General features: G+C 40.2%; 1 protein-coding gene across 3 annotated transcripts in view; it reads right to left on the reverse strand.

Annotated features, from left to right (window-relative positions):
• Positions 1-3,213: 3,213 nt before the first annotated feature.
• The window catches only part of ADAMTS19 (ADAM metallopeptidase with thrombospondin type 1 motif 19), a 244,175-nt gene continuing 224,668 nt past the window's right edge, over positions 3,214-22,720 (reverse strand). For all 3 annotated transcript variants that reach the window (XM_036014922.1, XM_036014923.1, XM_028528758.2), the window contains exons 22-23: positions 6,726-6,903; positions 3,214-4,497 (exon numbers count right to left, since the gene is read on the reverse strand). In XM_036014922.1, coding sequence (XP_035870815.1) covers positions 4,346-4,497; positions 6,726-6,903 — 330 coding nt within the window. In that variant the 3' untranslated portion in view covers positions 3,214-4,345. The remainder of the gene's footprint in view (positions 4,498-6,725; positions 6,904-22,720) is intronic.

Here is a 22,720-nt window from a genome sequence, read left to right on the forward strand (position 1 = left end):
TTCTTTCTTTCTTTCTTCTTTTTTCTTTCTTTCTTTCTTTCTGTCTTCTTTCTTTCTTATGTCTTCTTTCTTTCTTTCTTTTTCTTCTTTCTTCTTTGCTTTCTGTCTCTTCTTTTTCTCTTTCTAAATTGTACCAATAACCTACTGAAATGCCTGAAACTATTTTCAGCTGAAAATCCTATATAATGTCCAGATGAGCAGTTGGAATTCATCAAATTATCTCAGAAAGTTTCAAAATTAGTTGGATGGTTTTGATTACAAACAAAGCCTGTGATGAGGTTATAAATCCTATGCACCTATTAAAAACATTTTTGAAACTAGTGAACAATGGAGGCAATCAGGGTAATTGAGTGCACAGAATCTGGAGTCCTAGTGGCTTTATTACATCCAACTGAAATGTGTTCTTGGGCAAGTCACTGACACTCTCTGAGCCTCAGGTCACTCGGCTATAAATGTGAAGATATTGTTGGTACTTTACAAGGTTGCTATGAGGTTTAATAGATAGAGTAAGAATATAGCTTTTCATTTCAATTGTCTCTGATATAAAACAAACCTAAAAAATACTTCTATTAGTCATCTATAGCTAAAAAGCTAATAACATTTCCCAGAACCCCCTTCTTTGCATGATTCTGGGTTAGGACTGGCCCAAAGAGGAGCTTGCATGAGATCCAAAGGAAAAAACAGAAGCAGCATCCCTTCATCTGAAAGTCTTCTTGCAATGGAATGCAGTGAGAGACAGAGGCACGGTGGCTTGGCAGGTTCCAAGTGGCCTTTGCTCTCTTGAGCTTCATGCCCATTTTTTCTTTCCAGCTGATGCTCCTGTTGATCAACAGCGACTCAGATGCCCTGCCACATGTTTGACTGAGGTCCTACAATGGTGGGCGTTATGCAGACGCAACAGCCTCCAATAGACACCGTTAGCAATGGTCTTTTCACGGTTAGACTTACCTGGCGGTGCCTGGCTGCTCAGATCAGTTGATGACCCCTCCGATCCCCCAGCTCCTCCTGATGATGTGAATTCAAATCTGTTGACCTGTAACACTCCAACTCTGCTCTGCTGACTGAGGCGTGACAAGTACTGCTACAAAAAACGGGTGTTTCCCAGGAAGAGAATTCCAGAAGTGAAATCTGGAATTCGTTCTCTGATCTGACTACACTCAATGGTGTTAGTGACCCTGTTTCCAGGAGTAAGTGGGACCCGGTCAGCTGCGGCACGTGGTGCCCACAGGGTTATCTAAATTCACCTGTAGTCATCTGTAGGGAGGTGCCTATTGAAAGCAAGGCTCTGGGTCAGCAAGTACCTGCTGCATTAGGGCTTTTTCATAGAAACAAAAAGAATAATGACTGTGTGGTTGATCCATTGCTTCCAAATAGGCTGGAGAACTTACAGAAAGAGAATAATAAGCCTGAGGTTTTAAAGTCACCACCCAGGGTCTAAGCTGGGACCCAGAAAGCTCACAGGACAACTTTGGAATCAAACCTTTTTTGCTCTACTGCTCATGTTCCACGATCTGTCATGTCTTCTAAGTCTACATTGGATCCAGTCCTGGAAGATCCAAGGGGGCCAGGCAAACAGTGTGGCTTGTGAGGTGGTTCCATGCATGTCAGAGGAATTGCAAGGCTTCACTCACTCACATTTGCAGACACCCAAAGTTCAGAGATGTTTTTTAAGAGGGTTAAGTTAGGATGGAAGGAAAGGAATACAATGTCGAATTAGTTAAATGTTTTCGATGTAGGTTCATGAAGTGGAGATTTTAGAAAGTGTTAGTTCACATGGCTGGGAGTCATTCTAACAACTCATCTGAAACCCAGACCCACGGTGGCCCACCAGGATGAAGCTGAGATGCCGACACTTCCTTGCCATAATGTGCTGTAGAGGAAGGCATGTAAATGTTTAAGGAGATTGGCTTTGATAGGGTAGATGTGTTCGCTTACCTGTTCCACCTGCCCCCTGGGTGTATCTAGGGGGCTTTTCCTGAGCCAAGCCTTTGAAAAGTCACTGGGGAAGGCAGCCTTGGAATCCTTACAGAGCTCTCAAGCGGCTATTCTCTGAATGTCAGAAATGCCATTGGGAAATGCTGCCCTGGAGCTTTGTGAATTTTATGAGAATATGGACCACCACAAGGGCAGGAACCACGCTGCTCCATTTTGCTGCCAGAGACCAGGAGTGCATGGTTCTCCAAAAGGGCAGTAGAGGCAAAGGGGTCGAGGGAGAGGTTTGACCTGCAAAGATGTCTGGTTCTGGCTAATTGTTCATGGGGTCCTAGGACTGAAGGAGAGACGCATTCTACTGAAGTCTTATATTTGTATAAAGCATTACATTTCTAGTCTTAGTGAACAGAAGCCTCACCACAGTAGGGAATTGCATTCCTTGATCCATTCCAAACAAAGGCAGGTTTATAGACCCAAAGCTCCCTGAATGGAGGGGAGGCTAGATTACTTTGAGGAAGGACTTTGCTACACTCTCCAAAATTTGTATTGTTCATCTACCTTCTAGTCGTCCCCGATGGAATTCTACACTGGGGAAAGAAAAATAACCTGACTTTGTGGTGATTACAGTGCGAATGACCCTGAACTATGTGCTGGTGGCTCCAGCTTCCCCCGCAGCCCCACCGTCAGAGCGGGAGCTTATGGAGGGCAGGTCATATAATCAAGCTTTGGCTTAAATCTGCCTCAGTGGGCCCAGGAGCCTCTGGACCCAGCCCATAGTAATTCCCCTGATTCTGGAAGGTATGTTTGAAATAGACATACTCCAAAGACTTTGGGCGATGAACATACAACAGAGTATACAGATGTCATATTATAAAGTTGTATACCTGCAATTTATATAGTGTTATTAACCAATGTTATCCCAATAAATTTAATTAAAAAACCATAAACCGGCAAAAATCCCCCTTCCCCTTTCTTGTTCCATGACCTGTGGAGTGAGGGCTTTCATGGTAGTAATGCCAGTGGAAGCCACTGTGAAGGAAGCTAGATGATACTCACACACGCAGCGGCTGTGCCACAGGTGAGGGACCCCAGTTTAGGGAATGTGGAACTTTTCTCATGAGAAATAAGCATGTCTGCCCTTTGCTCCAAAGAGAGACACTAACTTTATCTTCCAAGGCTGTTCACTACACAAACATCCCTTAGAAGATATTCCAGAACAAGAGCAGGCAGTGCCAAGACTGGGGGAAATATGAGAGACCGATGAAGAGTTGCCTCCCAACAGGAAATTTCACATATTTTATTGAAAAAATCTAAGAAATCATGTGAATCATGTACAATATTTTCTCACAAGAAAAAAATTTAAGCTGGTTTTTTAACGTTTCACAGAATTGTAAAACTTTTTAATTTTTAAAAAGAAAAAACACAATGAAACTACCACAGTATTATCAGCTTTTTGTTTCTTCCTTTTTTCTAGGGAAAAGGCTGAAAAATATTTAGTAAATTTTCTCATTATGATTTGTGAGGTTAAGTACATATTCTTTTAAAATCTGCTAAAAAGATACAAGGAAATGGGTGGATCAATGCTTTCTTGGTTCAAAATATTAAAAAAAGCTAAAATCTAATGACAACATGTTAAAGTAATACACATTTTTGTAGGCTGGTACCATTTCTATAACGGTTTCTCTACACTATATCAACAGTGCAATGGTGATTCAGTGTAAATCATTAGTTACAGTGTTTCATTATTACAATATTTGTGTTCAAGTACATGTTCATGAACATGATCAAAGTCTCTAATCTGACTTCTTCTTTTCCATTATTAAAATAAGGTTATAATTACAGTAGAATTTTTCCAATAGATGTCTCTAAATCTGAACCAAATTCATAATACATTCTCTAAAAACCTGCTCCACACTACAAGGTGTGTTATGTTTACACATTCCCTTCAGAGTCCAGAAAATGGGCTGCTTTTGCACCAGGACGCCGAAACACAACAATGGTTTCTCTCCACAGACAGCTGAACTATGACACTAAATTAGTGCACACTCTGCGTAACTCAATGGTATGGGGGGGGGGGGGCAGTAGCACCTCAGAGACAGCCCTAACTTAAAAAAAAAACTGTCTTTAAGCCCTAATGATCTTAGTTGTGTTTTTTTTTTTACCTTTTTCTTTTTATACTGGTAACTGGATCCAACTTACTCATATAAAATTAATAATGAAGCCCTATAGTATAAATCCCAATGTTTGTATTACCAAAACAAACACCATACTGGATGTTTGGCAGGCCCCAAAATAAATTAGTTTGATTAAATTATATGTAATCTGATAATGTTTGGTCTGAAAAACATGCTAGTGTGTGTGTTTATAAATAATGTGATCGCAAAGAGCTGTGAGCCAGCCCGCCCGCTGGAGGTCAGCTCTTCTGCTGCAGCTTCTGGGCGTAGAAGTCCCTGCACGTCTCACAGCAGCGCTGGTACCACCGCATGTCCTGACACAGGTTCTTCTCGCGGATCACTCGGCAGTACACGGGCCACTGGTCTCCCAGGCACTTGAAGGTCAGAGCAGCTGCGAAGCAGAACACAGGGAACTCAATACCCGCAGATTCCCCACTTGCCCTGCATAGGAGCAGACGGCATTGATATAAGTGGGGATTCTGTGCGCTTGCTTTGACTCCTTTATACTTCATCACCCCTGGAACTTAAAAGACAGAGATACACGTGTGTGTGCACGCACGGACACTTACAGCCTAAAATGAAGGCACAGAGCAAGTGCGTAATGTTCTCACTTATTTAAAAACAGCTACCCCCAATTCAAAGAGTTGTCCTGTAAATGGCTTTTAAGGTTTAATTTTATGGCTTTCATTTAAGTTTCTTTAGGATTTTTAGTTAAGAAGGTTAAATAGACAAATACATGTGCTCAAATACATATGCCTTTTTGGGAATGAAAATTAAGTAAGTATTGTTATGGATGAATTTACAAAGAAATAGCGAAACAACAGCATGCCCACACATTTTACTTTTCTTTCCTCATAGTTTAATATTTCAATGACAATTTACATTTAACATCATCCTGCGCTGGTTTCAGGTGTGCAGCCAAGGGGTCAGACAGCCAGGTGCTTTGCAGAGCGGTCCCCCACGGCTGCGCGCGCCCCACGGGCCCGCACAGCGTCGTCCCGACGGCACTGACTATGGCCCCTGTGTTGCAGCGCACATCTCTGTGACTGTTCTGGGACTGCCGACATGTAATGCCCAGTCCCCTCGCCTTTACTACCCGGACCCTGTGGCCTCCTCCCCTCTGACAACTGTCTGTCTGTCTATCCTCTGCATCTACGAGTCTGTTTCTATTTCATTTGTTCGGACATGTCTTAACTGGGACAGCAGGGGATAATAGTTTCATGCATCTTTAAAATCAAAGCTATTTATCACAGGACTGAAATTTATTGCATTAAAGTGTTTGAAATGAGAACTTGATATAAAAAATCGGTCATATAGATTTGTCCTCTAGTTTTCTGAAGAACTAGTGTGTTCTGGCATGTATAATAACAGTCCATTCTGCTATAATTCTTCCTTTTGCCACTCTTGTAATATGATTCATTATTTTATACTTAAAAACCTCAGGTTTTTGCAATCACTGTGCTTTTGTGTTTTAGGGCACACCTTTAAGAAATAATAAACATAAAAGAAATGCAATTTTAATTAAACTCTTCTTTTAAATCATTCTTTTCTGCCACACATTTCAAGAAGACCTCCAAGTAATTGCTGGAGAAAGGGCTTGTGTTGTTTTTGAGTACATGGTTTAACTGCATTGGCTCTAGGGTTGCTTAATTTTTTGTTGCAACTAGTCTTTGACGACTTCTTAGAAATGCTAATTATTTGGCTCAAAAAAGAGAATTTTTGTATTTCCACGAAGAACCAAACTTTTTCATTTGATTGAATCTTATGCCTGGAAGAATATCTGTGACAATTAATGACCACATTGTTCTCTTGGAGGCCATGTGAGCAGATGGAAACTGGAAGTGTTCGGCACAGGCTGACCCCACGAGGGCCAGGCAGCGCTGCTGGTAAAAGCCACCAGTCGCCACAAACATAAGGCTAATTCATTCATGAATATTTGTTATGCAAGTACAGACTGCATTGACTTAAAATATATATACTGTACTTCTTTACAATGGATTAGATTAAATAGCTGGAATTGAGAATACACATGAACGTATTTTACGTCATAAAATCTATGTAAATCAGTAGGTTGCTAGTAGTTCTTTGTATTTAATAATATGTCCTTAACTGTGAAAAAAAATGGTACCTCTTATTTGGTGGTAGAGATCTTGCCCCCGTTCATCTTGAGAGTCAATTGATAACTCTAAGTCTCTCCAAAGGATGATTTGTACCCAGGATCAAAAGGAAGGCTACTCATGATGGAGAGATCTGAGGCGTACACCACAACCTACCTTTCTACTAGACGCCACCTTGACTGATGGTTCTGCCATGAGACTGGTCAGGACCCCAAATATGGCGGCAGCCTTCCGCCCTTGCTATGGGGACCTCGGGTGGGGACATTCACACTTCCGGGGTCTGGCTCCCAGTTGATGGCTTCCGGAATCAAAAGAATTCGGTCTTTAGGATTTTTTACCCACCTGGCCATTTGGATTAAACCATAGTTCAAGAGAGCCAATTTAGTCAGGACCAAACTAATTAGTCTACACTGATAACTAAGCTGAAAATGATGTACAAAACAGAAGAAACCATGACTGTCTCCATATTTTTCAAAGCCATCCCCTGTTGGGGTCTGCTTACCCAGCCTGGGGGATGTGATGGTGTTTACATTAATCTTCTCGTTGCAGGGCTGAAGGTGGCATGGCCTGTATGCTGCAGGTTTTTCTGAAGAAAAACATTCGTTTCCATGTCTTCCTGTGATCTTATGCATGCACTGGATAACCCGAGACTGCATTCCTTTGCCACAGGTGATTGAGCACTAGGAGAGACAGAGAAGGCTTGTTAAAAGTCCTTTCTGCTGTTTCTTTTTAGGCTGTGAGTCACCTTTTCCCTTGTATGTCTTGAAACTGAACATTAGCCACAACATCAGGAGTTGATGCAAAATGTGGGTTAGAAACACTGATGGTCACATGTGGGTACAGTACGCTTATGCCCTCTGGCTGGCCATGGGCGGAGCTGTGGGCAACATAAGACCTAGGCGAGTAAAGATGGATAAAGAACGCTGGAGAGCATTTCTTGGAGGGAATCGAGTGACTAATACCAGACATGCACTTGGGCAGCAGTTTTTACAGTTCTAATATCTAGTTTGTAACAAAAACTTGATTTGCTAATTTTTAAAATAAATTTTCACCTCTTTATAATGTTAAGTTAAAAAAATATATACTCTCGTATAATCTCCTTGTACAAAAATCTTTGGTTTTTGAGTTCACTGCCTGTAAGATAAAGTCCAGCAGAGTATCCCAGAATCTCCAGGCTGGTACTTATCTATCCCCTCAACCCTAGTTTCCACCCTCCACTTTAGGAACAATCTGCTCGGTTATAGACTAATCATGCCTATGCAATTTCTTTTCCCTCATCTACAGTTGTGTGCATCGTGTCACTCCTTTCCAAACGCCTGGCTGCTTTTCAAGTCACAGTCTCAAGTCACTGCCTCCCTGAGGTGTTCTGCAACTACCCCAATTACTTGTGCATATTTATGGTTTAAAACTATACTTCCACATACCTAAGACTATCCCTTAGCGTCAGCTGGAGAAGTGTTTCAGTTGTAGCATTTAAGGCCCAGAATTTCTGAGTTAGGTGAGTCTGCTCTGCAGCCTGAGTTTGGAAACTTCTGGTCAACAGTATGTGTTCTGTATTTAACATAGCCAATTTATATCATTTCCTGTTTATGAGTAATATCTTTTAAAGCATCTAGCTTGACTCCTCTAGTAAACAGTAAATCTCTTGAAATTAGGCTCATTGTGATGCCACCTTCAGTAATAAAAACTTATGTGTCAGGGAAGAAAGTAGCTTATGAAGAACAATGGGATTTTATGTGCATGCCATTACATGAGTCTACAGATAACTGATCTTTCAAAATTTTAGTTGGCAAATATTTCTGCATAATACTGTCTTTGTATCTAATGAATTTGTAGCTTTCTGGAGATAGCAGATTAAAGAGCAACTGGAATGTTGTGTCCCTTTAAATCTGATTTTTTCTTGTTAACCTCTGCAGGGTGTGAATGTTTTGGTTCAGTTTAAACTTTATTATAACTTAAAACTATTGTAGGAGGAGTAACTGTTTGACGTGGTATCTCTGCCTTGAAAGCATCTTAATACCACCCTATATAATGGATACACTTATATAAATGAAGACATTATGGTTCTTAGACAAATATTTCTGAGAAAATTCAAAACAGTTAAAGTAAAAACTTTTAAGGGGTTAAATTAATATGGAAAAATATCATTCTAGGATCTACTCCTAAAATGTATGTAGATCTTGGAAGTGATTATGCTATTTCAGAAACCAAAAAACCCCCCAGGAACCCTCTAACAGATGAGCTCACTCTCACCAGGGGAAGGTTCTCCATCATGTCTCTGAGGCCAGGAGTGAGCTGCAGACTACCCCTGGTACGTACTTTTGATTAATTTATATCAACTGCAAAGGATACGAGCAAATCAAGTAACGTATCATTTTTCAGAATTATAAAAAATTCAGTGAAGTCACTATAGACAAATGATGACTCAGAATATGTAATTTTAGCAGATAATGGACAAATAATGTCTTTCATAAAAATCTGAAAGACTTTAGGGAAGAAAATGTTGCATTTCTTTTGCAAGTTAAAACTTGCAAACTTCTACTTGGGAATAACCTGGAAATAAATAATAGGATCCAGATAATAATACAAGTTCTAGAATTTGTTTAACTAAAACAGACTCATTTTTGCCTTTGAAAGACATAAAATAAGCTTTATTATAAAGTATGGAATTAAATAGCTTAGTAGCCTTAGAATCTAACTCTCATTACAATACTTTACTAAAATACCAAGCTGTTACTACTAATTATTTTCTTTATAAAATATATTTTTAGTAAAAATTTTATTACAAATGTGTGAAAAATGGGCAGATATTTGAAGTGGAAAAACTGAAGTCCCAAGGTATCTTCTAAATGAGTTCTTTATTATAGAAGATACTACTAAATAATTGAATGTTTTTCTCAAATTACATCATTATGATTAAAGACTGACATTAAAAGGAAAAGCCAAAATAATTCTGGCCTTGAAGTGAGGAGACCTGGGCTCTAATATTGTCTCTAGCAACTAATTTACCTGCGACTTATTTTTTTCTTTTGGGGAAGCAAGGCTTTGGAGTAGATCATAGCTATAATTTCAGGTCTAAATTATTATGAAAGTACAAATTCCAAATATCTTATTAAAAGTTACTGTAGTCTGGCAATTTTTTAAAAAAGAGTTTATTTGTTTATTTTTAGAGAAAGGGGAAGGGAAGGAGAGAAGGAGAGAAACATCAATGAGTGGTTGCCTCTTGCGAGCCTTCTACTGGGGACCTGGCCTGCAACTCAGGCATGTACGCTGACTGGGATTGAACTGGCAACCCTTTGGTTCACAGGCTAGCACTCAATCCACTGAGCCACACCAGCCAGGGCTGCAGTCTGGCAATTTTTAAGAAACGAAGCTATGTAACAGTAAAGACCCTAATTTCATTACCTAATTATTCATTGTACTGCCCAACAATAGTATGACAAAAATGCTATTAAACTAAGTCTCAAAACATAATTTGCTTGAGTGTCTCAGAATATCCAATCATTTATTTGTTTGCCAAATATTTATTGATCACCCATTATGTTCAGGATCCTATGCAAAAAATAAAAATAGCAGAAATTATTAATATTAGAGAGCTGGTACTTTATTCAATATACTTTATTACATAACACAATGATATAAAATAGCAATATAGACTCTTGCTAAAGGCCAAACTGCTAAAATATCAACTCAATTTGCCAGCAACTGGTAAACAAACACAGGGTGTCCCAGGTAACTTGCCAATGACCTTTCTCTTGCAAGGAAAATTTCCTGACAACAGTACTTTAAAAGAGAGAACTGCATCATGCGACAGATATTCTGTCCCCCAAACAGTTCACTGTGGCCTTGAAGGGCCTTTGAGACAAGGCACCCCATTAATCAAGTTCATGAACTAGAAGCCTTTAATTGTGAACAGCAAGCTCAATCTTGATGTCCCAGCTTTACTAGAGTGAAAAGGAAACAGTGGTCTTTAGTGCAGACTTAGAACAGCTGAGAAAATTGCCCATAGGATTTTGGAGTTAAAAACAGCATTTGGACCGATGTAATGTGGCACAAGGAAAGCTGATGCTGGTCCCCCTCTTACCACCAAAAAAATGAGCCTTGACGTCTTTGAAAACGAAGTTTTGTTCTGTTGACTTCGGTTACATCTATAAGCAAACACGATGGGAACACATGACTAATATTTTTAGATAATATTGCTAAGGATTTCTCTTTGAATAAATCCTTCCTTGACTGGGGGGTTTACTGACAATTTCTAGAACTATGTTAAATTATGTCCTCATTGTAGCTTTCATGTCAAACGCTAGACAGGATAAGGGAAACTTTCTCAGTAAGTCAAACAGTTTGGACTATTAAAAGAGTACAGAAAGAGTCTAGTGAATGAGAACCATGAATATAAGCAATAGCAAATCAATGAAAATTAGGGGCTTTCTCCTCTTTCAAAATGTATAAACCTTACAATCATAGTCAATATCTAAAACTTCATTTTCCTCCTGTCTTTTCTCCTGCCAGGGAAGAAGAGCTGACTGACTTTGTTTCATCTGAGAAAACTTCATCTAAATAAATGGAAAGGGAAATACGTGGGGACATGTAAGTAAGGCCCAAGTTGGCGGAACAGTCCAGCAGACCTTTAGCTCAGATGTTTGTAGTTTCCTAAAAACGGCCAAGGATGGTCTGGGGATGGACATAGACGTGAACCCTTGGAAAGTTTTACTGAATGGCCAGGACTGCCAGGACTGGTAAAGACAGTAAGATGCCAGCATGACTCGGCAAATGCATGGATTGGCCTAAATGCAAACAAATGAGGGAAAATTAAAATGCAGGTAAAAACCACACTAACAAATTCTTAACTGTGGCGTTGTCATCGACACAAAGGAGTGAGATGGACTCTGAAGGGCTATGACGCCCCGCTGAGGACAAGCCAAGGTGGGGGATCCTTCTTTCCATCCCAAAGGATGGAGAGGTGGTGAGGCATAGCCCAAAGTGATTCTGAGAAAGAAACCGACCATGGAAGTTTTGTTCTTGACATAGCATTATTTATGGCATCAATAGACAGTGCTGCTAAGATCTTGGTGTGATACCTCTGGAAACAGGTAAACACCTTGTAGATGGAGGCCAAGGAAAGGCCATTTATCCTGAGACGTTTTATTGAAGTTACCATTTCAGTACATTCGAGGGCAGTGCGTGTGGGCTGGCAAATCAACGTGGCCTGCTGAAATTATTGAAGTTTTCAAGTCTCATCTGATGCATTAAGGATAATAAGGCTTTAATTAGGACAATGATGTAAGTTTTTGATGAATCAAATACTACATACAAAAATGAATGTATTTTGTTACCAAATGTTTATTATTTTATATAGAAGTATTCTTTTTATGATATATATGAATGTCAAAACTCTGTATCACTTAAAAATAATGCACATGTATTGCTCCTTATTGTCCCTATGTCTGCCACGATGCCCACTGACATAAATCCACTACATAAGAAAGAGTGATAGCAAATGTGCTCTGCAATACATGGGCATGAGTAAACCATGGATAATTCCAAGAAAAAGGGCCATACAGGCATCAATAAACAGTCATCTGCAAATCTGCGAAGTGCCAAAATGAGGGAGGACAGGCACCATGATTCTAGGAGGTTCTCCAGGTTTGCCACAGAACCACTTGAATCTACTCTTGCAAGTTACAGAATTATTTTTCTGTCACTGAAAATTCATGGATCATGAAGGAATTTCCATAATGGCTCATGATCTACCTAGTATCTTGCCTCTGTCAAAATCACTGAAGAACATTGCTGGTTTCTTATCCAAGAAGTAACCTATATACTTCCAGTTGACTTAATTTCACTCAAAAATCCTTTACAATGAAAAATCCAGAAATATCTCTGAGTACTCTCCTATTTAGAGGGAGAGCTCATTCTTTCCAGGACCCCTGATTCCTGCGTCGCTTCTGTGCCCCTGAGGTCTGAGAGTGGGTGGGTGTGTTCCACACACGTGATTTTGAACATGGAGCTAAGAGAGACTTGTGCACCTGGTCTTCGGTAGTGGGATTCCATGGCAAAATACCATGGTTAAACGAATTTCTGCCTTTCCACTCAGGACTTCAGGATAGTCACATAGATGTTTCTTTTAAATCCTCACTGGAAGACATGCTTATTGATTTTAGAGAGAGGAGAGGGGAGAGAAGAAGAGGGAGAAAAACAGCGATGTGAGACAGAAACATTCATCAGTTGCCTCTTGTCCACACCCTGATCCTACTGAACCTGCAACCCAGGCATGTGCCCTGAGAGGGAATCAAACCCATGACCTTTCTGTTTATGGGTCAAAGCCCACCTGAGTGACACTAGCCAGGGTGCATGGACATTGTTTTGGTGCTAGGCATTATTTGTTCCTCTGAATAAAGAGATAACTTAGTTTGGGGAACCAGGTGGGAGGTGATGGTATAATAAATTCATAGGCTTAGGTTAAATAATCAACCACTTTGCCAGTAACCTTATGGCACTATTTATCTATGTATATTAAACTCTAATGTTAAACTGCAAAACTCTTCAAGCTGTAAGTCTTGTAAAGTGTCCTCTTGAACATTACAAACCAAAGAGGCAAAAACCCAACAGTAAAAATACAAACTACTAAAAGGTATTTATTTGGAGTTTTCTTGGTTAGTATGCATAACTAAACTTCTGAAGTCCATTAAAAAACAACAAATTTCAGTGTGCTTAGGGTTAAAAATAATAATTCTCACACTTGGCCAGCACAGAGATTACCCGAGATTCCTTCCTTCTAGGCGGTGCCAAAGATATATATTTTGGAGAGAATGTGTATTCTCCAGGCCAACAGCTAAGGAAGGCTCTGTAATGCTGTACTCACTTCCAGCTGGCCTCTGTGAGAAATAGGAATTCCTAAATTAAGAGAAAATTGTCACTGGCAAAAAGAGTTCAGATTATTTTTTTCTACCAACATAACACACAATGTTACAGAACCCGCTATAATCTGCAGTGATAAGTGTCGATCTACACCGAGGTTCACAGCACCAACTTGAATAATTTGTCTCTGGGAATAAATGGATTATTCCAAAGTGGTTTTCACAAGAGTAAAGTAGCATTCGCAGTGGAGGATGGATCTCATAAGGGGACGAAATGATGACTTCTCGTGGAAATTATTAGTGCAGCATTCCTATTCATTTGTGTATATGTTTGGCAGTTCCATCTTTCAACTTTTTAATAAAGTGAGTGTGAAACAAACACACTAAGGAACAAAAGTTCGGTTTGTTTTTTAAGATTTGCTATTTATTTTGGTTAGTGTTTCAGTATCTTTTCAAAGCAATTCATCTGCCTTATTTAACACATGGGTATTTGGGATTGAACCTATTCCTCGAGATCCGACATTTGAGAATTTTTTTTGCATATGTGTTTAATTAATTCATTTGGTTCTACACTTCAAACTATTTTTGTTTCTTTAATGAAAACATTTGCATATAGTTATAGCAAATCAAGAAAATGTGTATGGCAAAATCAAGCAGAAAGTAATCTGAACAATGAATGATTAGCAGAGAGCTGACTATGTTATGAAAGGACTGTCAAAATAACAAAAAAAAAATTTGTATAGCAAAGTACGTGTTGATCACCACAATGATAAGAGAAAAAACAAGATGTTTTGCATTAAGAAGCAACTAATAAACAAAGTCTTGGGCACCGATGCAGTTCCGCCAGTGTTCAGGCTGTCACTCGCAGGGTGTCGCAGAGGTGAAAGACAGATCATTAAGACATTCCCATTTTATCACTATCCTTCCAGGGAGACATCTCGTCACCGGGGAGAACTGTCGGGACTGACAGTGATTAAATCTCCTTTTCAAATGACACAGTTCGCAGGTCCAGTCCAACAATGCCGGGTCAGAAATGGAGCAGATCCTTGTGTGACCAGGTGGGAAAAGTGTGTGTTTTTGTTCTGTTTTCACAGATAAAGTCTTGATTTAAAATAGCACAGAGAGCATTATATAGCTACCTTTAACTTATTCCAGCCCGAAATAAATACTGTACTTGCCAGTTCACAGAGAAGATTCCTCTGTGTGCTTTGCTTCCGTCCACTGCTTTCCTTCTAGGTCAGATCATTTCTGTCTGACCTGCTGGCAGGTGCTCCTGCCAAGTGGACTCACGAGAAGGCGAAGCCGGCCAGCTTCCCTAATGCTCCCTGTTAAGCACCTTTTTTGACTTAAATAGCATGTTCTTCAAATAAGGGTGGATTTACTTTTCTTTTTTTTTGAAATCACACTTTTAAGTAGTTTGAATTTTCATACAGGAAGATATCAGGGGAGTCATGTGTTTCCACAAAATTGTATCGGTTAGTTGAATTTTCCTGGAGAAAAATAAGCTAGTTACAAATTCTTTTGTGGGGAAATATAGTTGTCATACAGTTGTAGTTGTTACAGAATTAGGTCTGCAAGAATAAAATGGGCCATAAGAAAAGAAATACAGTGCTTAGAGGCGTCACATATTTTTTGTTTACTTGGCAAAAAAGTCAAGCAGTCACGTATTCACTGATTATCCCTCCGGGCCCCTCCGGGTAGTGCGACGTCGGGTCACTCCCACGTGTGACAAGGGTGAAGGGGTGAACACACGCTTCAGGAAACAGCAATAAATTGCCTTATTGACATAAGGCAAGAAATAGTTACCTTATTTTTCGGACCATAAGACGCACCTAGGTTTTACAGGAGGAAAACTGGAAAAAAAAATTTGAAGCAAAAAATGTGGTACAATATTTAATAACATAAATAACATAATATTTCACCAATGTAAATGTAAACAGAACTCAACAGCAGCATTAACAACCATTATTCCTTCCAAATTGTGGGGGAGGTGCGTCCTATAGTCAGAAAAACACAGTAATTGAGAAAAAGTAACAGAGTCAAAAAGTGCAAACACATCCTGCCATTTATTGCTGGAGCCCTTTGAAGACCCAGGCACCTGAGGTGGTCCTCAGAGGGTGTGGGCAGCTGGGAGAAACACATTCCAGCCAGAGAGAGCTGCGTAAACAGAGCCATGGTGGTGGTAGAAGTGTATACACTGCTCAGGCCTGAGCTTGGCGGCCATGCTCTGTCGATGAGAGCCCCGAGACCACTTTCCATAGGTAGGTCAGGACCCACACAGGGGAAGCCTTGAATGCCGGAGTGAGTGTCCCGCAGATGACAGCACAGCCACCGAGAATTCTCTGGAAGTGCTGGGCTGCAGACCAGAGAGAGGAAGTCATCCCTGGGCATGACAGACACGAAAGGGGGTAGGTAGCCTGGGGTTCAGGGGGAGCACATTCGGAATCGTTACTGTGGTCCTGGTGAACAGATAAGGATGGTGGTATTACACTGGGAATAAAGAGCAAATGACAATTGGATAAAGATGGGATTTATATGCAAACATAAATATATATGTCAGGTGGCCATAAACAGAGTGAAATCTTATCATCTGCGAAAACGTGGATGGACCTAGTGGGTATTAAGCTCAGTGAAATAAGTCAGACAGAGAAAGACAGATTCCCTATGACTTCATTTCCATGTGGAATCTAAAGAACAAAATAAATGAACAAACAAAACAGAAACAAACTCACAGAGGACATTTTGATGGTGGGGTGAAAAGGGCGAAGGGATTAAGAAGTATGAACTGGCGGCCCTGAAATGGCCTTGGGGATGCAAAGTACAGCATGGGGGACACAGTCAGTGTTATTGTAGCAACTGTGTCTGGTGCAGGTGGGCACACGACTTACTGAGGGGATCACTTAGTAAGTTATGTAAATGTCTAACCACTCTGTCGCACACCTGAAGCTAATGTAATATTGAATGTCAGCTGTAATAGAAAAATTTTAAAAAAACCCAGCAACTGAGACAAAACCCACTGCGTATAAAAGAAAGACCGAGGAGCTTCCAGGCCAGGGAAATGGGAAGGTGATATTGACATATTTCCAGAAAAGGAAACTGGGAGAGGGAAATGGTTTGAGGAAACCAAGTTTGAAATTTTCTTTTAAATATTCTACTAGCACAGTCCTAGGGAGGCTGACATTTGAGTTGAGAATAAAGACGTAGGTTTCTCTAACTCCCTCTGACTCAGCTCCACCTCATCAAACTTTCTTGAAAGTGCTTCCTCTCTCGTTTCCACGAGTTCCCCTCCCTCTGTCGTCTGGCCCGCACTGGCTCTTCCCCGGAGTGTCTGTCGGTGGAGTCTGTCCTGGCTGCATCCTGTCTTCTCCAGCCACCCTCCCTCCTCAGGCACACTTACACTTTAAACACTTATGCATCAGCTAATGGGGGGGGGGGGGGCACTTCGTAAAGTATGTGACTGGCTAACCCTCTAATCACTATGCTGTGCACCTGAAACAAACACCAAACAACACCCAATGCAAACTAGCTCAAAAACAGAATTTTTGAGAGGACATATGCATTGGGCAGGAAAGGGTAGGGAGGGAGTTACTGCAGAAGTAAAGAACAGAAAGGAATCCATTTAATCTCCTGCTTTTAATATTTGGTTCATGTCATGGAAAGGTTTTGAGCAGACTGGGAAGAAAATTAAAACCACTGGAGTTTTTACAAAGTTACAAACTAAGAGTTTTAATAACAGGCACCGTACTCTTATTTTAGTTTATTTTATAATATCTCAAATTGTGTTCCTGGAAAATCCTGTGTTATTTATTCTTTCCTGAAGACCCACTTACATGCATGTTATCATATGAAAAATTTAAACACCATCTAAATGGTGATGGCTCCAAAATGTGTATTTCCATCCCATGCCCTTCCTCTGTCAGACACCGATATTTAATTCTTTTCTGGGCACGTGAACAGAGTCCAAAACAGAATTCATAGTCTTTGTTCTTCAACTTGATTCTTTTCTAGGGCTTCCTATGTCATATCACAGAACCAGTGTCCACACAAGTTGTTCATACCAGAAGGCTAACCTGGGGGTCCTTTTCAACACCTGCCTCTTTCCCGCCTCCTGCACGGAGAAGCAGCCCAGTTCCGTGCGCTCTGTCCTCACAACGACTTCCCACAGCCGACTGTTTCTCCCCATCGCTGCTAACAAGACAATGCAAATAGCCAGCACTTATTTGGTTACTATGTATCTGACATGAAACTGAGAACTCTTCATGAATTATTTCATTTGGCTTCATTAACTTATTTGAACAGAAGATCCAGAATTCAAAGCCAATACTGTTGGATTCCATACGCTGAGCTATCTTAGCTCTTCAAGTCCCAAATCCCTGAAAAATCACTAGAGTTCTTTTACATTATAGGAACTTCCTATACATACCCACATATACACATATGTAAAGGTAGACACTGCTGAGACCTCTCTAAATTATAAATTTTCTCCAGATAGAAGTTACATACATGTAGTATGTGTGCCACATTCAGTTTAACTCAATATATTTCTTCTGTGTTCAATCATACCAGCCCATGCATTTTACTATGTAGAGTAATTCAAACATTACAAAAATTCATTTTTTTATATATATCTGGGACAACAATAAGACTCTCAAGAGGTCCTAAAAGTAAAAAAAGATAGCAATGCAAAAAGTACCCCACTCTCTGGCAGTGCAGAGACCGAGGCAAAACCATCGGATAGCCAGAGTTTAGGGGTTTGGGGGCATGGTTTAGGGGAGCAGTATTCTCCACACAGAGTGGTGAGGAGCCAGTTGTGTAAGTGCTCACTGGGTTTATCTGAACAGAACAACCACAGGTCTTTGAGGAAAAGAATCCTATTTATCATTGAGTGATTTATTTCATGTGAACAGCTTATAGACAAGTGAGTTTTCAAATAAATGTTCCTATAATGCAAGCAATCTCTTACTTAGGATATCTTGGGATAGGTTTCTTCAACAGACAAATGTTTGAAACCTCCCCACAATCTTTGATTTATATAATTCACTGGCGGACCCAAAAATGATAGAATTTCAGTGTGATAGATTCATATTTGTTTATGGGGTTGCTGCTCAAATGTTCCTGTCTTCTGAGATTATTTACAATTATAAAAATGATAAGCCGTTATTTTTCCAGATATCAATAGACTTGTCGACGTAATCAGAATGTAATTCTGTAACTGAAAAATAACATTTTTTAAAAAAGAAAATAATTCTGCATGGGAATGATACCTCACCTCAGGAATCATTGTCTAGATTACAGATAACTTCAATGTATTACACTAAATTATGGACTAGCTACATGCTCTTTAAAAGTGACCTTTGGTAAAAGGAAGTGAGAAATACTTCACTCTCTTTCTGAGACTGACCAAGTACTGGGAGGCCGTCCGAGGGACCCAAAGCCCCGTGGCAGAGAGCGTCCGCTCATCACCCCTGGCAGCAGCTTTTCTCACGCCTGGAGGCCGCACGCCCGGGGATGTGTTCCATGGAACTTGACTGGGGGAATGCAAGTCTCAAGAATTCCTAAATTATTATGAATTTAGTCTCACAAAAATGTTGACATTCAGGTCTTCTTCAGCAATGACAAATTTTACTATTGTATCTACTTGACAGTATATTTTCTGCATGTGGCAGTTCCCATTTTATTCATCCTCAGATTCTCCAGTTTCAGCCAGTACTTACATCTTCCTATTTTTACATTCTACGTGGGGTATGTAATGTGGCTGCTGTTGCTGCTAATTATTTCTTTAACTTTGAATGGGAAGTCTTTCTAACAACTGACTGAGCTCCCCTCTACTAACCTGTGAAAACATGTTTAGTTTTACTTGTATTAAAACCAGCAAGTTAGGCATATCCTCAGTTGCATTCTGGGACCTCCTGCAAGGGGATTTTAATTGGAGGGGTATCTGCTAGCACGGCGTCAGTCATTACGGGTAAGAATCTGTAGTCCTAAGATCCTAGCCTGTCACAGAGCAACAAGAAACCCCTCCTTTGGGACCTTTGGGTCTGGTTCTTCTCGGGCCTTTTGACTCACCGCAGAAGTGTGAGGCTGCAGAGGCACAGCACTGGAAACGTGGCGCTATCCTGTCACTTTGTTTAAAGATGCTCTTGATTGCATTGATTATGATGTTTCTTTAAATTTTCTTCAGTGATTCCCTGACTTTTCCTTCAGTGGAAAGAAATGTCCCCTTTGATTATCCACAATTTCCTACCAACTGTGATGTCAGAGTTACTACTGTCACTGTGAATTTTAAGGAGTGACAAGCTTCTGCATGGAAAATAAGATTTGGGAGCAGCTTGTTACAGCTCATTAACTTATTCAGAGCTTCAAGTTCGCATGATCTGTCTCTCTATGAATCTACTGTAACAAAGATGAAGAGATGAAAGAATTATTTTTTTAGGGATATGTGAAAAGGTGCAGACCGGGCCACTGGTTCTGACTGTCGGCCAATCTGAATAAAGGCACGGCAGGGTAATAAATCTTCCGTTTGTCTTTGTAGACTTATTTTAAGCATGTCAGTAAGAAATCTCGCATGGAATTGCTGTTTCTTTGATTTTGCACCTTCCTGTTGAATTGTTTTAACTTAATAATTAAAACAATGTGAGAACACTTAAAGTCGTAGATGCACGGCCTGCTTAAAGAAAGGTCTGGCATAATTCACTTAATTTAAAATTCTATTTTTGAGCTTCTTTTTTAAAAATTACAGGATACGTACTAATAAGGAAGAGGCACAATGTTTCCCCATAGTTAATACAGAGCCCTAGGGCAATGTAATATTCTAGGTGGGTGTCCATAACACCTGCGGTGTGTATGGTAAGAAAATTACTATTTTTACTAGAAATAATCCAGATAGATGCAGGTCTTTCGTAGCTACAAAAATAAATTATTAAACAATCAATATGTTTTATTTTGAGTGTCAGCCACAGCACTGTTTTCAGAAAAAAATGCAAAAAATTACTGTAAACACCACCTGACATGTATAACTACATAGAACTAGAAAATCTTAGCTCAGAGAATTGCCTCAGAATAAGCGGAATTCTTATTAGATTAAATGCAATTTTTATAGTGAAGCAATATGCACTCAGTCTGTTCTATTTCCCTCATTCATTAGGAAGAATTAACTGAGTTTTGGAATTCTTCTTCTATTCAACTGAATATACTGAGTATAATGGTGGTTTCCCTTTGCAGCAAAAATTAAAAGTGACCATTTTCTATTGTAAGCTTTACATATACTACTTCTAAACAAAGATATACCATACTATCTGTATAATTAAGTCATCCAAAATGATTTTTCTTTCAGCAGCATTTGGAATTATATCATTTCAAAAAGACTCATAATCTCCAAAAATCTACTAATCATGTCATAATTTGATATGTAGCCAAAACGATTCATTTCCCAGAATTTTAAAGGACTAAATTAAATTCAAATTGTAGTGTATGAATCGATTCTAAGAATAAACCATAGTTAGGCACAATTCCAAGGTGTGTTGTCAGTATAATCCACCTGAGAAAGTATAAGCCACTTCACAGTACTGCATAGAAAAGTTAACCCTAAAAAGCTTCATGAAGGACTGAGTTGGTTAGCAGGCAAACAGAACAATACTCTTTTATTTGCTCCTCTCCTGGCTTTCAATAATGAAAACAAGAAGTTGTAGAAGTTCAAGTATAGTCAGAAAAGCCAAGGTCAGGCAGAAAAGACGGCATTTCATTAAACATGAGAAACTATGTTATTTTCTTTAAAAAATATATTTATTGATTATGCTATTACAGTTGTCCATTTCCCTCCCTTCATTCCCCTCCACCCTGCACACCCTCTCCAACCCACATTCCCCCCCCTTTAGCTCATGCTCATGTGTCATAAATTCTTTAGCTTCTACATTTCCCATACTATTCTTACCCTCCCCCTGTCTATTTTCTACCTACCATCTATGCTACTTATTCTTTGTACCTTTCCCCCCTCTCCTCCTCCCACTCCCCTGTTGCTAACCCTCCATGTGATCTCCATTTCTGTGGTTCTGTTCCTGTTCTAGTTGTTTCCTTAGTTTCATTTTCTTTTTGTTTTAGGTGTGGTTGTTCATAATTGTGAGTTTGCTGTTATTTTACTATACATGTTTTTATCTTCTTTTTCTTAGATAAGTCCCTTTAACATTTCATATAATAAGGGCTTGGTGATGATGAACTCCTTTAACTTCACCTTATCTGAGAAGCACTTTATCTGTCCTTCCACTCTAAATGAAAGCTTTGCTGGATAGAGCAATCTGGGATGTAGGTCCTTGCCTTTCGTAACTTGGAATACTTCTTTCCAGCCCCTTCTTGCCTGCAAGGTCTCTTTTGAGAAATCAGCTGACAGTCTGATGGGAACTCCTTTGTAGGTTACTGTCGCCTTATCTCGCTGCTTCTAGGATTCTCTCCTTCATTTTTACCTTGGCTAATGTAATTGTGATGTGCCTTGGTGTGTTCCTTCTTGGGGACTCTCTGAGCTTCCTGGACTTCCTGGAAGTCTATTACTTTTGCCAGATTGGGGAAGTTCTCCTTTATTATTTGTTCAAATAAGTTTTCCACTTATTGCTCTTCCTCTTCTCCTTCTGGTACCCCTATAATTTGGATGTTGGAACATTTAAAGGTGTCCTAGAGGTTCCTAAGCCTCTCCTCATTCTTATGAATTCTTATTTCTTCATTCTTTTCTGATTGTATGTTTTTTTTTCTTCCTTCTGGTCCACTCCATTGATGTGAGACCCAGCCTTCATTCCATCACTACTGGTTCCCTCTGCATTTTTCATTTCATTTATTGTAGCCTTCACTTTTTCATCTAATTTGCGACCGAAATCAACCAGTTCTGTGAGCATCCTGATCACCAGTGCTTTGAACTGTGCATCTGATAGGTTGGCTATCTCTCAGTCACTTAAAAGTGCTGATTGTGAGGCTTTCATTTGTTCTTCTATTTGAGCCATCTTTTTTTTTCCCCTTTGGTCTGGTCATACCTGTTACGTATAAGGGATGGAACCTTAGGAGTTCACCAGGGTGGGGCACCCCAGTTGCTGGGTTGTGACACTATATGTGGGGGCGGGGTCCGAGAGGGAACAATGGTGCTTGCTCCACTCTCCATGGGACCTCAATCCCTTCTGCCATTTCCCCCAAGCAAACTGGGTCCCTCTGGTGCCAATTCCCATGTGGGTGGGCTTGTGCACCCCATGGGACTTTCCAAGGACCTCTCCTGTGAAGCTGGGAGTCTCTCCATGCACCTCACCACCCGCCCCCCCCCCACAGGTATTTTCAATCAGTGCTCCAAGGCTCTATTTCCCAGTGCTGTGATCCTGGGTTGCGTGCAGTGCCTTGCTTCACAATCGCAGCCTCACTGGGTCTGTCAGCTGCTGCTTGCTCGCCCAGGGTCCACCCACTGCTGTCTTGCATGCCCCGGATGCCTTACATGCCTGGTCCCAATGCTCTCTGCTCTCTGCACCGTGACCTGTACCTGGCTGCCCAACTCCGCCCCTCCTACCAGTCTGGGTGAACGTGTCTATTTTAACTCCTTGGTTGTCTGACTTCCATATAGTTCAATCTTCTGTCAGTTCTGGTTGTTATTCTATTTCTAAATTGTTGTTGT

Source organism: Phyllostomus discolor, chromosome 13 (genome assembly GCF_004126475.2).
Source record: "Phyllostomus discolor isolate MPI-MPIP mPhyDis1 chromosome 13, mPhyDis1.pri.v3, whole genome shotgun sequence".
NCBI lineage: Eukaryota > Metazoa > Chordata > Mammalia > Chiroptera > Phyllostomidae > Phyllostomus > Phyllostomus discolor.